The sequence below is a fragment of the Azolla caroliniana genome, unplaced genomic scaffold (assembly GCF_043228905.1).
Source record: "Azolla caroliniana isolate FFs.n. ecotype wild unplaced genomic scaffold, voAzoCaro1.0.p SCAF_17, whole genome shotgun sequence".
NCBI lineage: Eukaryota > Viridiplantae > Streptophyta > Polypodiopsida > Salviniales > Salviniaceae > Azolla > Azolla caroliniana.
The window spans coordinates 18,569,312-18,585,798 of NW_028230452.1; the positions used below are offsets into that span (position 1 = coordinate 18,569,312).

The following is a 16,487-nucleotide window of genomic DNA, read 5'->3' on the forward strand; positions in this document are numbered from 1 at the left end:
AGATATGTCTAAAGAGACCGGGATGTGGAAACAAAAAAGAAACTGAGCTTTACCTTATTTTGGAGACTAGAGTTGCTCTTCATTGGTTTTATGGTTTAGCTTTTATACATTATTATTTTACGTTTTTATTTTTGTTGTCATTGGATTGTTAAATTGTTGTAACTTGTTTCCATAATGTGATGACAAGAATTTAAAGATATTAATATAAATGACTTTAGAAATATATGATAATGAGAACTTTTACATATTGCACTTAGCTCCCAATAGCTTAATCTAAAACCTCTTAGATATAAGATCTTTTATATAGATTTTGTTCTTCTCTTGAAGATATTGGTGCTTGTATTTACCCAAGTTTAAAAAAGGGTTCAAATTGTTGAATTCTAATTTCCATCCACATAACCAATGAAGTATAGAGAGAGAGACAAAGACACAAAGAGAGAGAGAGAGAGAGAGAAGCAATATGGTGTACCTCAAGCAAGTCGATGTCTCTCTATACATCCTAAAACATGAGTTGGAATAGTTTTTCCAAGGTAAACAATTGACTATGTATCGAGTAACTCAATGCTTTACGTAAGAATATGTTATATCGTGACTCGTGACTTGATGATTGGAGTTATTTACTGCGAATGGTTACAAATTCGATGTGCATCGTTCACACAATAAGTAAGCCAACACTTCTATCAAAAATATATAGCCTTGAAGTCAAGATGGCACTGCATGATCAAGCCCAACATTTTATTTGGTTGATTAATCCTATATTCCCTAGATCATCCTCCATAAATGTGGGTAATTATTTTACCTCTCGCCCAACATGTTTGATGACAATCTTTTAATGTCAACTAAAGAAACGTGATGTTGGAACTCCATTCTTTGATTTTGGGCGAAAAGATTTGAAAGCAACATTATATGATGTTTGTTTGAGATCAAAGCGATATGTATAATGGGAAATCGATATTTGATTGACAATAACCAAAAAGAAACCAAAATAATTGTACCATAAATGAGCAAGCACATAGCCCAAGTTCTAGTTATGGTGTGCCCCAGTCGAAAGATGATGTTTTGTGTCAAAACAAAAGAAGAAGAAGAAGAAGAATGGATCACGCATGGTATACTAAATATATAATCAAGCAAAGGATTTACAATATTCCGTGGACACCCTTCCCTAACGTGAGTTAGTTATAAGTTATAATCGTACATGTCAAGGGATGTCCAAGTGAAAAAGGTTAGTTATGAATGGTTATGACTATGGGAACAAGGGTTTGACCACAGCGAAGGAAGAATAGCATGGTATAAAGGCGTGGGCAATGTTTCATCACAATGTCAAATGTTTGGATTTCCTCTTGTCAAAGGAAGGATCAAGTCATCTTGAAGGCTGAATTTCGGCCTCTCCCCCCATTAGCATTTGAACATCTCTCCATGGGTTCCAAGCAAAAAAGTATCAAATGTCTCCTAGAGGCTCAAAATCCAGCATCGCCATCCAAGGGCCGGTGTTTTGGAAGAGGTGTTGCAATACTTGGGCCGAACAAAAGTTTGATTTGGGATGTTGGATCATGACAGGCTATTTAAGAGACAAAAGATCTCGGAGGAGATCGTTTGATTATGCGAGAGCGTGTGGCGAGTAGCGTCGATCTTAGTTTCGGCAATGAGAGGGTGAGATCTTGGCCTTCAAGGTAAATACGCTTGGTTTCCGACCAACCTTTGGCATTGACAAGGTTCGGGTTGGCAAGGACGGGATGTTGGAGGGGGTACACATTCGATAGGGAGCTCTCCAATGCCGAGACGTTGTATTGCACGTAATCGAGGCCGAGCTTCATTGCGGGCTCACCATAGTAAGTGGCCGCCGCCCAGTCCGTGCCGAGGGGCACCACTTGAATGAAAGTAGTGCCGGGCCGCATGAACAATAGATGGGTCATGGCGGCTCCATGCACGCCCATCATAACATCGCAGACGTGGAGCGCGGAGTAAATGTCCACCATCTCAGTGGTCGGGACCGGTGAGAGGATTTGGACATCAAACCCTAAATCTCGAGCCATGGATGCAACTTCCTCCTGGTTCACGATCGCGCGGGGGCTCTTGCGGGACACAATCACGAGCTTCGGCCGTCCACGATGCGGCCAAGACGAAGAAGAAATACCTTCTTCTTGCAATTCATTCGTTTCGGTCACAACCGGAGACATTGCGGCTCGGCTCTGCAATCTCGGGAGGTATGCGGAGTGAAGCATGGCTTGGAAATCTGCCATGGAAACTCGAGTTTCGCTCTGAGGATCTATGGAGAGCTCATCGTGGATGTGAAGCCCGACTTTGAGCTCGGGAAAGCAATGGACACGCTGGTCATTGGCCATGTCAATGACTTCGTGGTTCGTGATCTGGGAGATGATCTCTGCATATTTGGTGATCCACCATGAATGATACTCTAGCACCATGAGCACAACCTCGCCTTTGTAGGCCCCCGCGGTGAGGAAAAGAGGGATGAGGCCATCATTGAATTCATGGTAGACATTGCCCGTGTAGCCGCCCGTGGAGAAGACAATGGCCGGGACATCGTGCCGGACATCGCATATGTCCGGCCCATCAATCTTGTCCGTGCCCGTGCCCGTGCCCGTCCGATCCACCACTTCTCTTTGAATTACTACCGAATCGATGGTTTTCATCACATTCTCTTCCCATTTTCTAGTGTAAGGCCGCAGTGTCTCTTGCCTGTTTCGTCCGCCTTGTGCCTTCACGATTACTCTGTAATTGCTCGATTCGGCGGAGCGCGGGAGCACCCTCACATCGCCCCTCGCTACGCACACATCAGTTCGAAAATGTGATCGATCACAATGCAAATTCTCATCTCCTCCTCCGAATCGATCAAGATTGTCTGATAAACCAACCATTGGTAACTGGTCATTCATGAGCCACCATAATTAGGTCCCTACTTACAGCTATTTTTTCAGATGATTAGAACTTACTGTGATTAGCACTTGAAATTAACAGCACTCCTGTGCTCATGAAGCGTCGCCCAGTGAATCGGTGGATGTCCAAGTAGTCATCTATACCATGGATTGGAATAAATTAAACACAGTTTCTCAAAAAAATTCATACAAGTTTATTTCAGCCTAAATCAAACAGCGTAACTTAATGCACGAATTGGATTCACTCTTTAGCATGAATCAAACACAGGAGGGCTCAAAATATATATATAAATAAAGGGGAAAAAAAAAATTTGAAAATTTGACAGGACCTAGATAGGAAGGATGCTTACGAATGGGGTTGAGGAAGGAGGCGATGGAGTGAATGAGAGCAGAGGCGAGGAGGAGGGAGAAGAGGAGGGTGGGGAAGAGGAGGGAGAGTTTGAGAGAGCTTTTGGGTGCACTGGAGTGTGGATGCAATGGAGAAGCAGACATGGCGGAAACCCTAAATCCTCAGAGAGAGAGAGAGAGAGAGAGATCTGATGATGGGTGTTATTTAGTATGTATATGGAGAAAGGAATGAACTGGAGCCAACTCGAAACAGAGTAAGAAATCCAGCAGGAAAAGAACAGAGGAAATGATGAAGAAACAGGGGAAGGAAGGGGGGGGGGGGGGGGGAGTTAAAGAAGAAAACGTGTTATTTTTGGTTTCACACTTGAGGCCCCATTCTGTCCGGACACACCACACAACTCGCTATTCTTTCTTTCTTCCTTCCTTCCTTTCTTGTACAACCTTGGTGCTCACGGGAGTTACAACTCTTTTTACACACAAAATGAGATATTTGCCAAATCAATCTGTTTTTTTTTTTTTTTTTTACTTTGCTCTCTTTCTTCTTCTTTTTTACTCTACTCGGATAACCTCTTTCGGTTCCTAATCGATATGCAATGCACGAGAGCCCGTTTCTCTTATATGTGTATCCATTGTTACTTGGATTACCTTGTCAGGACCTCAGTAGTAAAAACCACAACCCTTTTTTCTCTGCTTTTTCTAGCACATGCGGTTTCGTGCCATCCATGCCTCCCGTGTCCAATCGGTTAAAACGTTATCCTGGATTTGGCTTCTTACTGTAGTACCCATAGAGTGTGTGCCATCCATGCCTCCCGTGTCCAATCGGTTAAAACGTTATCCTGGATTTGGCTTCTTAGTACTTACTATAGTACCCATAGAGTGCATACACTTTACGTCATTGTTCTACATGATGGTCACTCTCATAGTAAATATATGGCTTTTTACCTAGCCGTCGGTCTTGACTTCCCAGATGCCTAACAATAGCTTGCACCCACTAACTATGCTATGGTCTCCTCCATGACTAAAAGTAGCACGGGCCCTCTATAAGTGTAAACAATAGATGAGCACCGATTGTGCTCACACATTACATCACCTCTTGAATGCCCATAGATAGATAGCTCTCACACATGACACGTCACCGTTTCTACATGGCTGGAAAAAGCTTGCACATTATGTTAAGATGATTAACAATAACTCGCACGTTACATATGACTTTAATAATAGCTCACAATATACAATGTTTGGGAAGAGCTCCTAGATACATATGTATATATCATCGCGTAGGTGTAATTGAGCAACATCCTTTCCATGGATCTTTGAGTCCGAAGCTTTTGTGTACCTTGATTTATTGCACATGATCTTCGCCACATCATCAACTCGCAAAATAAACCTTAAATCATTTGCACATGTGAGATCCAATCAATCCTTACTATCTTGACACGCTAGCATCGCACATGTGGCATGTAGATTCCATTGCATGTGCAAATTCTATGGATCGTTACAATCTTCTTTCATTGATACTTGTAATCAATCCTTGCCTTGCACTTCCACAACATTCAATACTTCCATAACTACCCTCATTAGTACTATGTTTGGAAATTTTGTTCCAATAAAGGACCTTCCATATTTGGATTAATCTTGTATATCACAATCATTGTCATTTCATATACTTTTTGGTAGCTTAAAAAGATTTGCGAATGATCTAGTACTATTTTTGCAATGCATATATTGTCGAAGAGCACAATCAATGGAAAGATTTCACCACTACCAATTGAAACTTTGTTTACAAAATCTCCACGTTGTAACATTGCAATTTGCAACAACCATAGACTCTAAAAATCAAGCACTAGCTGTGTACTATCTTGATAAGGATTAGGCTAGTTCAAGGGATTTGGTTTCTCTACAACTTTAAGTGGACAGACACACACTCCTAACTAGCAATATTGGTGAGTAAATACATGTAACCTTCAAAAGTAATCCGTGTTCTTTGGATAATTTAATTCAACCTTTTTCGAAACACGTCTTTTGCACAAAAATTATGGGCACAAATGTTGAGGTTCTCTTTGGATAATCATCGTCAAGTGCAAGCGAGTTTAATATTATAACTTTCTCTTTTAGCACACCATTGCCCGATATATTTGCGCAAAATTTGAGATCCTGTTGTGATGTTTATCACTATTCTCAAAACATAATATGATAACATATATTACTATCGATGACAAGCCATCTCTTTTTGTTCACGGGTTTAATTTGAGACTCCAACTTTTGTAAACATTATTCAACGTTCAAATTGGGAAAACTTCTTTAAATATTTTGAGGTCAAATGAATATAAATTTGATTCTTCTCTTTTTGCATGAACCATAAAATCATAGTTCCTTTTTCTAGAGTTCATAATAATTGTTAACATCCCACCGTATAAATTTGACTTCAACACCTTGTGAACAAATTAACATGTGGTAGTTGTAAGTAACAATGATTTCCACACCTATATCCTTGATTGTGTCACCAATGTTTACAGTGGGTGAGACCCTTGATGTTGATGAGAAATGGTAGAAATTGGATAATAGAATCGAATTCTTGAAATTATGTGAAGAACATCACACATATCGACATGAGAAATTTTGCCTTATATATTATCCACAATAGCATATGCTTTCAAGATTCAACGTGAAGATAAAAAAAAAAATTCATTTTCGCTGATATTTCTTCCCCTTGGCAATCCTTCTAGTGAGCTGCCCAAAAACAACTCCATGAGCTTGCCTTGTTAGGAGAAAACTAGTTGCTTTCTTTGATGTTTTATTTTGTAGCTTGAGGCACCTACTTCATTTGATTTTTCCTTACCTTTTACTTTTAGAGAGACACGTGCACCCACATAAGCCCACACTAACTAAGTGGACAAAAACATATGATCCAATTCATTCTACAACTCAATCCAAAAACATCTATTGCACATGTACTCCTAGTTGGGTGGATTTCCAAACATATATCTAGTTCATTTTATCCTATGATATTACAAAATTCGTTGAGCAATAATTTTGACATAATCAAAGTATTCAAGAGTTTAATTTGACCTTTATCTTTCGTAGAAATCATAAAGATTATTGTTCAAACTAAAACTATGGAACTCACTTTCAATATTAATAGTCCACTCATAAATTCATAACTTGCTTCCTTGAAGAGTTTAATTCAACTATTGCAAATCCAACATGGGTGATTCAAATCGCTAAACAAATCGAATTTTGAGATACCCTACGAACTCATAAGACTTCAGCTTGCCACTCCCACACAAACTATTGACCATATGGAATTTGAAATCTTGCCACAAATTTTAATGACTTCCTTCAATGTTCTTGATCTAATAAACCCAAACATGATATCATGTTGGAGTTTAACTCAACCTTCAACTTTGCTTTTGCTCCATTGCACAAACCGCTTGAACAATCAAAAAAAATTATCTTCTTTTTTCCACACATCCAAAATGGTAACAAATGTTAATGTTCCTTAGACATCCCTCTTTGCTTCTAGGGTTATGAAGATAAAGGCGAGGGAAGGGGAAACTCACAAAAAGAGTCTCATGTAAGGCCAAATCAAAAAAATCCCAAAAGATTTCCATCAAAGGCCTTATCAACCCTCTTCATCTACTATTCCTCTTGTTACATCAGCAGAAACAGTACAAGACCCATAATAACTGACTTTTTGGATTCATCATTTTTATGTAGCATGAGATCATTCATGTGTCCATTTATCGTCAAATAAGAATACAATATTTGTGCTTTATCTATTGAGGAACCAATTGCCCACCAATGAAATTGAGTCATGATCGAAAAACTTGATGTGATCCTTGAGGATTTTGATTCCATTAAATGTGACAAGTAGCATTCATTCTAAACTCAAATATAAGTATTTGGAGAGTTTTCCTTACTCAATGTGAACTTCTTTGGTTACATCGAAAGCATATATCAATCTTCCCTCATTTATCCTCATTCTGAAGCATGGATGCAACATAACAAACACCATGATTGAGTATCATTTCTTTAACTTGTCCCTCTCATGGTCTGCTCTGTTTCACTTTGAATAGTGGACATGATTAAGCTGACATTCAAATATGTCCAGGAACTTAGTTCCTGAACACAAAAAATTTAAGCATAATCAAACATGGTTAATAAGCAAATATCTGAGATAAAAAAAAAGGAGCTAGAGAGTATCGGTCTCCTTGGTGATATGCATCCTGTACTACCAACAAGCAAATTCAAGATCAAGTACAACCGGGCAGAAATGTAGGGAACAAACATGTTGTCAAGGGCATATAAATGTAACAAAGAAAAAGAAAAGAAACAAATCATGAAGCTTCATAACCTCTCCGTGTTCCTTCAACAAGCATCAAAAAGCGTTCCAGCCCCTTCCATTGGTTCAGCTTAATATCCATACAACTATTGTGTTGAAGGAACTAAATTGCTTTCAGGGTGAGGGACCATACTACAGAATGACGAGAAGTTGAGATTTTATGTGTGTTTTGATAGGAAAGAAAACTGTAGAGGATGCAATAATCTGTTTTCCTCGACCCTTTTTCATAAGTAATCACTTTGGTCCTCACAACATAATAAAGGAGATGACTACACTACACCTAAACGCTAATCAGAAGTAGAATCAATCCCCGCTCAAAACCTTAGATCATCATCACCTTCAGAATTTTGATCATCATTTCCTATTGTAGGTGTGCATGAATTTGCTTCACCTAGTTCCTGTTGAAGGTTCCCATTTGGGGATTCTAGAGCTGCTCCATCGGCCCTTGGATTCCCACTATCTTCAGAAAACTCTTGAGACTTCACCATCCTCTTCCGATAGTCCTCTATTTCTTTTTTATACCTTTCCTTATCTTTAATGCCTTGCTCCTGGTATACCTGCAGAGAGTTCAAGAACAACAGCCCTTACAAACCTCGAAACACAAAAGGTTCTGTCCCACAAATATTTCAGACATTGTTTGAAGAGAGCAACACCATTGGCAACATAGCACTATGCAAAGTCTAACATAAAGCATTACATTACTTTAATGAAAAAACATTACCGCTCTTTCCTCCTCACTTAGCTTGTTCCATGATTCCCCAATCAATCTACTGATCTCTCGGTCTTTGTCAGGATGCAGAGCTCGAAGCCGTGTGTGTTGTTCCTGGAAGAAAAAATTATATCCACTTCTATTGGGTTTTGGGGCATTAGGATCTTTCTTTGGCATTTCATCCTTGCGTCGCCGTCTTCTTCGTCTTCTCACATCAATAGCAGCCATGCTTAGACCTACACCATCATCAACCACATTTGGTACTGATGCAAACTGTTGAGACAGATTCCCTGGCGGCATATGATACAAAACTCCTTTGAGAGAATCAGATCCAACCATAACAGTCACTAGATATCCATGTTCGAATTTTCCATCAATCAAGCCTGATACGGTGTGGCCTAGAGCTACTCCTAGATCAGCTGATGATTACATAAAACAAAAACAGGAAACATGTCTCAATACACTTTGTATGCAAAATGGAAAATATAATTAATTTTATTATTTGTAGCAGCCATATATGCATAGAGTGTCAATAGTACTTACATTTATGCATTCAATTGACACATGCCAGTTTAAACAAAAGTTATGGGTAAAAAACCTAAGAAAATTAAACATTGGAATAAATCAATCTGTGTAGCCAACCAAAACAGATGAAGATAAGGATGAGTTTACGGAATTATAGAATGTCTGGAATCATACAATTCGACATATTATTGAAAGCTCTGTTTCACCCTGAAAAATTCTCCCTTTTGGAGCAGCCATGTATGCATTGAAGTGTCAATAGTACTTACAGTTATGCATTCGTGTATTGAACAGATTAAATGAACAAAAGTTATGGTTAAAAGAACTGCGGAAATTTATGCAGTGGAGTAGATCAATCTACATAGACTAAGGTTTGCAATCAGCTTCCACGAAAATAGATAAAGATAAGCATGATTTTAAGGAATTATAAGATGTTAAGAATCATATAATGTAATGTGTTGAAAGCTCGGTTTCAGCCCAAAAAGTTCTATCCGTGTTAAAGGTCAATGTGAAACACCAATCATATAAAAGATATGTATACTATCTATATATCCATTACCATTTGAAATAAGTCACAAAATGCATAAAAGAACGGAAAATGTTGCAGTTGGTAATGGTCACATCTGGTATAATACATACAATCTGAAAAAAAATACTAACTGTAACAAAAAAATACATATTTCGCTTATTCCTATAAAACACTCTGCCCTTATTATCCCAAAAGACTTTACTGTCAGCTTATGCTTTCTCTATACTCTCATACCACACACATGAGATACATATTATTGTCAAAAATCAGGCTGACACGGTATTATTTGCCTAATAATAGAAAACTAGAGAGACAGATAATATTATTAGCACCTACTTCACATTGCAAACACCATATCTTGAACAGAAATAATCATTTATCAATAGGGTTCTAATTGGAAAATTGCAAATGAGTTTTAGAGATTTTTACAGGTACCTTTTGGCTGCACTTCCACTACATCTAATGTCTTTCTTTTCCTTTTCTTCTCTCCTTCTTGCAAGCCATGTTTAGCAGACCCATTAATACCTGGGGTTGGCACTGGACTCGACCCTGTAACTGAGACTATATATGACAAGAGAGATTTTTTATATGTACATACAAGAACTGTACAAACAGAAAATATGCTGTAAAATGTAAAGGATACCTGTTGGAGGAACCAATGGTCCTTTAGATCCAAAGTAGTATACTTGCTCATAATGATGCAGCAACAAGACATAGTATTTCCGAAGAACAAAGGATGCGCTTGTAGTCGTAGGAGGAAAATCAAATGCGACCGTAATTTCCTTCCATTTCCGATCTTTCACCACCTACATTGTTATTTTCTACCAAATTTAGGAAACTGAATGTACTTATGGCCAAACTTCAAAACTCGTGTCTCTTTATGGATATTTATGTTTATAACACTAGACTAACACAATTTGTGCATAAGGAATATAAACCTCATCAACTATCCAATACATGGTATGTGCAGTGGACAACTTGTTATGGGCTTCCTAATCATGTCATCAATATCCTAGACCAGGCAAAGGTTGATAAATCAATAATTCTATCAAGGAACAGGCTAAGTTTATAAAACACCACTCTGCATATGATCACTTCTTTGATATGGATGAGCATAGCTACTACTTGCAGTTGTTATGCCACCACAACCTATCACAGATGATGTATTTCAATTTCTCTAGAACTTCTCTATTTCTTTGCGGCACTGCCAAGACAGGTAACCGTTGTACCAGATCTCTATTACAGGGACCAATCTCCACTCTTTTAAGTTGAGTTAGCTTAGTCTAAAGCTATTGGCCCCAATAAAGAAAAACATGGAAAGCTGGTTGGAAAACTGGGAAGAAGAGAGTGATTCTAGAAAAATAAAATAAGAATTGAGAGCCAGTTTTTTCTTTCAGGTGCTTCACGACTACAAAATCACATATCCTAATTTAGTGTCATTCAAGGATAATGATTGTTGCAAAGGAGTTAGAAAACATGGGTCAGAGGTTGCAAACAAATTGCTCAATTGTTTTAGAAAGGCATATTTCAATAAATCACTTATAAATAGAGAGAAAAGAGAATGTGTACAAACCACTCAATAACATAGCATAGGAAACACTTTAGAGGACCTTTGAACAAATGAGGATTGTAGGTCCTCAACACATTGCAACTCTTGGGATGCAATAAGGATTCAAGCATTAAAGATTACTTCAAGACTCACGTCACAGGTCTGCCTAGATGAAATGACATATGTTCACATTTTAAACGACAATGATACCATAACTGGTCTTGAGATTAAAGGAAATTATAATACAGTGAAGCTTGAAACCAAACTGTACATTGATGGTTTAAGGATCATAATTATTGTGACCGTGGAGATCCAGGGAGTGCTGATAATTCCTTGGAGAGCTCTCTGCCCCTCCCCCGCCCCCCCCCCCCCACCCTTACTACAGGTCAACAGAAGCACACCTATTTATTGTTTTTTCCAATATTTTGTCTGCATTTTTAATTGATTGAGAACCCAATACTCGAAAATATAAAGATGTGTGGAACAAAAACATTTAGATATTTGAGAATTTTCCAAAAAGCTCATTTTGAAAGAAGTTCAGAAAATGTGGCACAGATGAGTTCGCAAACTTGTGTCTGATTGCCCAATCTATCAATAGGTCTATGGAAATAGACTGCAAATTAGGATTATCACAGGCAGTATCAGTGCTGCCTCAGACAGATAAAACCTTTTATATCTCAAATATATGGAGCAAAAGTTTACACCCCAGAGATCCAAAACTAATAGCTGAATTAAAATGGCTGATGAATATGAATTCAGCACTATACCTGTTCAAATCCACCACGGCCTGAGACTTCGATGTAGAAAACATGAAGATCTAGTTCCTTTCCACCAATTGTGGGAATCCTGAGCAAATAAAAAACTAAACCTGCAAATGAGAAGCCATGCATGGATTTTGCAGTATCCAAAAATATAAAAGTTAACAAGCTCAATTCAATACATATAGCATCAAGATTTCATGCTGGTAATTTTCAAGGTATATGAGAGAAAGTTCTAACACATAAATAACTAGAAATCATCCCAACATATTAATTTATAATCAATGTGTATATGTAGAGAACTGCCTTTATGAAGGCGTCAAACAAAAGAATGCCAGCATCAGTGGAAAACTATGTCACTCTGGGCATTCACCAATAGTGTCTAATTTTCAGCAATGGCATTCTTAAATATTAGATTGTAATAAAGAGTAATCGTGAAAGGAAGGATGAAAACAAATGGTTGTGTTTAAGAAATTCCATATCGACTCGATACCACGTCAAAATGCAAAGATATCAAATCCAAGGCAAGCATGCTGATAGGGATTCAATGTTTAGTTTAATTACTTTAAAAAAAAGTGTAGGTGTACATTTTTTTCCGTGAATTACTTATAATGGGGTGATCACGTCAACAAATACATCAGAAAAGAGCAATTGTCATTCCAAAATGCCATGGAAAAGCAGAGAAAGATGTATCGAAGCCAGGAAAAACATTCTGACAAAGCAGAATGCCTGTAGATAGATACAGCTGGGAAAACAATAACCACTGCAAATTTGGTTCTTAATTTCACTAAAGATAAGTGCATTTAGAGAGGACTTACATGAGGCGGGTGCCGAGGGCTGCATGGAACTTGTTGAGGGTGTCATAGAACAAATCTCGGTCAGCGATAACTTCAGAATGGGTGGCCAAAGGTGACGGATAAACAATTGCTGAAGGGGAGGGAGAGAATTCGGTGGTCAAATTCTTCGAAGAAGTAGGCGAACCAATGGTATTCACCGGGGCAAGGACCTCTGTGTCGTCCAAAGACCCTTGAAATGCTTGTGTATGGTTCCCTAAAGTGGCCATTTTTGGAAGGCCAAATATACAGAACACGAAAAATGCCCTAAAAATAAACTCCCTTGTTTCAAGAAGGTAACCCTAAGTACTCATAAGGAAGGAAAAAAAAAAAAAAAAAAACTAATCAATTAAGAGGTTTTCTCTGCTCTTCTATAGTCTCCCCAATTCTTCTATATTCTCCCCTGTTCTTCGATGCTCTGTTTAGGGTTTGGCCAAGCAGGAGGCTCTTACCATTTTGTGAGGGGAGGAGGGGGAGGCGAGCTGAGAATTGTGCTCATGGAGAAGATCTGAAGCTCCATTTCTTCTTCCCGCGCTAATAAGCTAAGCTAAGCTAAGCTGGGGGAGAAAGGAAAAGCAATCCTCTGTTCCCTTCTTCTTCTTCTTCTTCTTCTTTTCACCTTCCGGGGGTCTGTCTGCGTCTGTCTGTCTGTCTGTCTGTCTGTTTTCTCTCTCTTCCGCCTGTCATCGTCAGAGTGCAACAAACAATAGTATAGAGAGAGAGAGACACACACACACAGAGGAGAGAGAAACAGAGTAGAGAGAGACACACAGAGAGGAGAGAGAAACAGAGTAGAGAGAGACACACACAAAGGAGAGAGAAACAGGAGTAGAGAGAGACACACACAGAGGAGAGAGAAACAGGAGTAGAGAGAGACAGAGAGCAGCAGCTACTTTACTCAATTCAATCATCAGACCATAAGTTTGAAAATTATTTTGCCTTCTCATTTCTTTTTCTTTCTTTCTCTCTCTTCACAGAAGCACACGCACCCACACAAATTTTACTACTTTTAGGGGACAATTATGTTTCTCCCAAGCGATTTAGTGTTGAGTTTTAGGGCCAAATTTAGGCTCCCCCAAGTGTGGTGTGTTCATCCATCCATCCATCCATCTCCAAAATTAACTTGAAATCGGACACCCGACACCCCTCATACAAAGGCCTCGCTACAGACTCCCGAGATGACAATGTACAGTTGCCCCCCTTTCCCAATGGGGAATGCCGAGGGGAGACCATAAAGATGAAATTTTCTTGTTATATGATTCATGATACCCCACCTATTGAGCATTAACAAGAATAATCATGTTATGTGTCTACTATCTATGCCTTTGTATCAAACACTAATAGTAGGAAAACAAAGTAGTATTGGTGGTTTTGCTTTAGCAAATACCCATTGAAACTATGTCAAAAAGAATCCCTTGTCACTGGGGCCCAAATGTCTTGAAATGAATTCTCATACGTATGCGCAATTGGACAACGAGTAAATGTATGAACGTTGTCCTTGAGTTACGTTATACATAAGAAACCCATACCGTTCAGAACATGTCTTCTTCATAATGCAACAGTCAAGGGTAAAGCAACTAACATCACCCCTTCATGTGAAGAATGTTGATTGTCCAATGGGTTGTATTGTAACAGAGGAATACAGAGAACTCTATAAAGTTAGGGTAGAAACGTAAAAGGGGTAATAAAGGGCGTACTTGGGATTAGTAAAATTAGCCTCTTTCTACGATAGACTTGTCATTGTTGAAATATAATGCTTCTATAAGGCTTTATTAGTCGTTTAGGAATTAAGTAGAATTAAGGTAGCATGTGAGAAGGATGGAGGGATAAACTCCCTTGCATTATCCCTTGCTGTAAAAGAACTCATGTCACTCCTACAAGAGAGAGAGAGAGAGAGAGAGAGAGAGAGAGAGAGAATATCATTTAAACTAATTGTTACTTACAATGCTTAAGCTCTTTCTCCATTGTGCATTCAATCTTAATTACACTTCAAATTAAGTGGTAATTTTGTTAAGTAATGCTATTTACAAGCCACATGTCTATGTGATTATCCCATTTGTATGAAGAAATTCCCATTGTCAAGTTCTTTAAAATGGTGTATGGATTGACTAATGCTCAAAGACGTGGATATTTCAATGGTCAAATTTCGTATGTTCGTATGGGATTTAATTCATTATTGATGGATGCACCACATAATGAACAACTCTTGGATGTGCAAAGTCAAGTAATTACACAATCATAGTCATCAAATAGAAAAGTTATATCATTTACATGATAGGCTTATTGATGATCAATATCAATCACATCATATATGTTTTTCATGCTTAAACCCATGTTATGGTTGTTCTAATGTGGTGCAAGTTCAACAAAGAAATGAGATTATTGTTGTTCCAATTCAGATTATCGACAAGTGTAAAAAATAGGTTAATGAGCTAATTGGACCAAAGTTCATTATTAAAGATGAAGATGAGGTATTAAAACGAAGACATGAGTTTTATAACCAAATAGTAGAAGTCTAGCTCAGGATGGCATAACAAATGAAGTATTTAAGAAATATGCTTGTTGGCTCAAAAAATAATCTACATACATGTTTCAATGATGTTGGAATGTTGGTATATGTGTGAGAATTGGAAGGTGAGGTCAATTAAGTTGTTACCAAAGCCATCATTTCCTAAGAAATATGTCATTAATGGGGAACTATGTCCAGTTGGCATTGGAGGACGAGCTCGTTGTCCTCAATGAAGTCAAACGTTTGGAGCAAGGCTCGGTTGTTGCCCAAGTCTTGGGAAAAGGACCGAGTAGAGGGGATCTCTGTCATCTTCTTCAGGCAACATTATAGGAGAAACTCGATAAGGTTATTGATATACATCTGATGGGTTGAGGTTGCTGTCAATTGGAGTTTGCAAACCATTCTTTTGTTTGTAATTTCCTTTCCATTCCCTCAGTAGACATCTCAGGTGCATGGGTTCTTTTTTTCCCATGGACCCACGGTTTTGATACGATAGTTCTACAGGTGGAGGCAACAGGATACTTTACGTGTATTGTTGTTTTTCCAGGCCTAGATAAGGAGTGAAGGGAGGTTCTTCACAAGATTGGGGCAGCAATCGGAAGAGTTCTACATGTTAACTCATCTACGTTTAGGGACATTGTAGAAAAAGGAGGAGCTCCGTCTGTCAAGTTACTTTGTAAAAAGGATGCAATTTTACCTAATTGGATTCGTCTTCCAAAGCTGCAAGGTAATATGTTTCAAAAAAGTTCAAAAAGTGCTTTAATTCAGTTTGCCCAACCAATGTTTTTCTTGTAAAACAATTGGCCATTTGCCAAAAGATTGTTTGTTGCCCATGTGAAGCCTATTGCTGTTATGAATAATCAAAGTAATAGTGTTGTCACTACTTTGTTGCCTCATGAAATTCAGCAAGAAAAGACTTTCGATATATCTTCAAATAAAGTGGGCACGGGGAAAAGTGTTGATATGCTTTGCTCCAATCTCCCTCAATTTGCACCACTGGAATGTAGTATGGACACTTTGAGGCAACATATAGGAATGTTGGTTTCCGCTCCATCTATGGAGATTATTCCAGCCATTCCCCCTCCCTTAGCATTGCCTAAATGTAGTATGGACACTTTGGGAAAAGATGTAGATATGCCGGTTTCCACTTCCTCTTTGGAGTCTGTTACAGTCATTGACCCAATGCTAGAACAAGTTTTGACGAAAGTTAAAAGGACAATTCAGAAAATGATAACCTCTTTTGAACATAACAATCCAAAGGTAGTGTCACGAAAGGGTGGAATGAGGCTAAGTACTAAGAGAGAGTGAGAGCATAAGCAAGATCACAAGATTTGTTACGGACAAGTAGACGAGGCTCAATATTAAGAGATAACGGTAGAGAGAGCATAGACAAGAGAACAATCAAGAGAGAGAGAAAATAGACAAATGAACAAGAACTGAATTATGCTTTCATAACTGGTGTTGTTCACCTTGATTGTAATCAAGGTGTGCCCC

General features: G+C 38.4%; 2 protein-coding genes across 3 annotated transcripts; both read right to left on the minus strand.

Moving 5' to 3' along the window:
- Nucleotides 1-1,084: 1,084 nt before the first annotated feature.
- Nucleotides 1,085-3,428, minus strand: LOC147853392 (xylan glycosyltransferase MUCI21-like). Its single transcript, XM_087333488.1, has 3 exons — nucleotides 3,245-3,428; nucleotides 2,952-3,032; nucleotides 1,085-2,860 (listed from the first exon to the last, which is right to left on the minus strand). The coding sequence occupies exons 1-3, from the start codon at nucleotides 3,384-3,386 to the stop codon at nucleotides 1,563-1,565; spliced, it is 1,521 nt and encodes a 506-aa protein (XP_087189614.1). The 5' UTR covers nucleotides 3,387-3,428; the 3' UTR covers nucleotides 1,085-1,562.
- Nucleotides 3,429-7,512: 4,084 nt separating this feature from the next.
- LOC147853393 (high mobility group B protein 9-like) lies at nucleotides 7,513-13,178 on the minus strand. 2 transcript variants are annotated; one of them, XM_087333489.1, is made up of 6 exons: nucleotides 12,470-13,178; nucleotides 11,661-11,739; nucleotides 9,988-10,150; nucleotides 9,780-9,905; nucleotides 8,306-8,712; nucleotides 7,513-8,141 (listed from the first exon to the last, which is right to left on the minus strand). In XM_087333489.1, the coding sequence occupies exons 1-6, from the start codon at nucleotides 12,712-12,714 to the stop codon at nucleotides 7,899-7,901; spliced, it is 1,263 nt and encodes a 420-aa protein (XP_087189615.1). In that variant the 5' UTR covers nucleotides 12,715-13,178; the 3' UTR covers nucleotides 7,513-7,898. The 2 variants fall into 2 exon arrangements, with proteins under 2 accessions (XP_087189615.1, XP_087189616.1); XM_087333490.1 differs by having other exon boundaries at nucleotides 11,661-11,755; nucleotides 12,470-12,598.
- Between the last annotated feature and the right edge of the window lie 3,309 nt (nucleotides 13,179-16,487).

Coding starts and splice junctions, on each gene's coding strand:
- LOC147853392 (XM_087333488.1), bottom strand. CDS start 3,386: ATGTCTGCTTCTCCATTGCATCCACACTCCAGTGCACCCAAAAGCTCT. Junction 3,033..3,244: donor CTCCTTCCTCAACCCCATTC/GTAAGCATCCTT, acceptor TCCATGGTATAG/ATGACTACTTGGACATCCAC. Junction 2,861..2,951: donor AATTTCAAGTGCTAATCACA/GTAAGTTCTAAT, acceptor TTGGTTTATCAG/ACAATCTTGATCGATTCGGA.
- LOC147853393 (XM_087333489.1), bottom strand. CDS start 12,714: ATGGCCACTTTAGGGAACCATACACAAGCATTTCAAGGGTCTTTGGAC. Junction 11,740..12,469: donor GCCCTCGGCACCCGCCTCAT/GTAAGTCCTCTC, acceptor TTATTTGCTCAG/GATTCCCACAATTGGTGGAA. Junction 10,151..11,660: donor GCCGTGGTGGATTTGAACAG/GTATAGTGCTGA, acceptor ATAACAATGTAG/GTGGTGAAAGATCGGAAATG.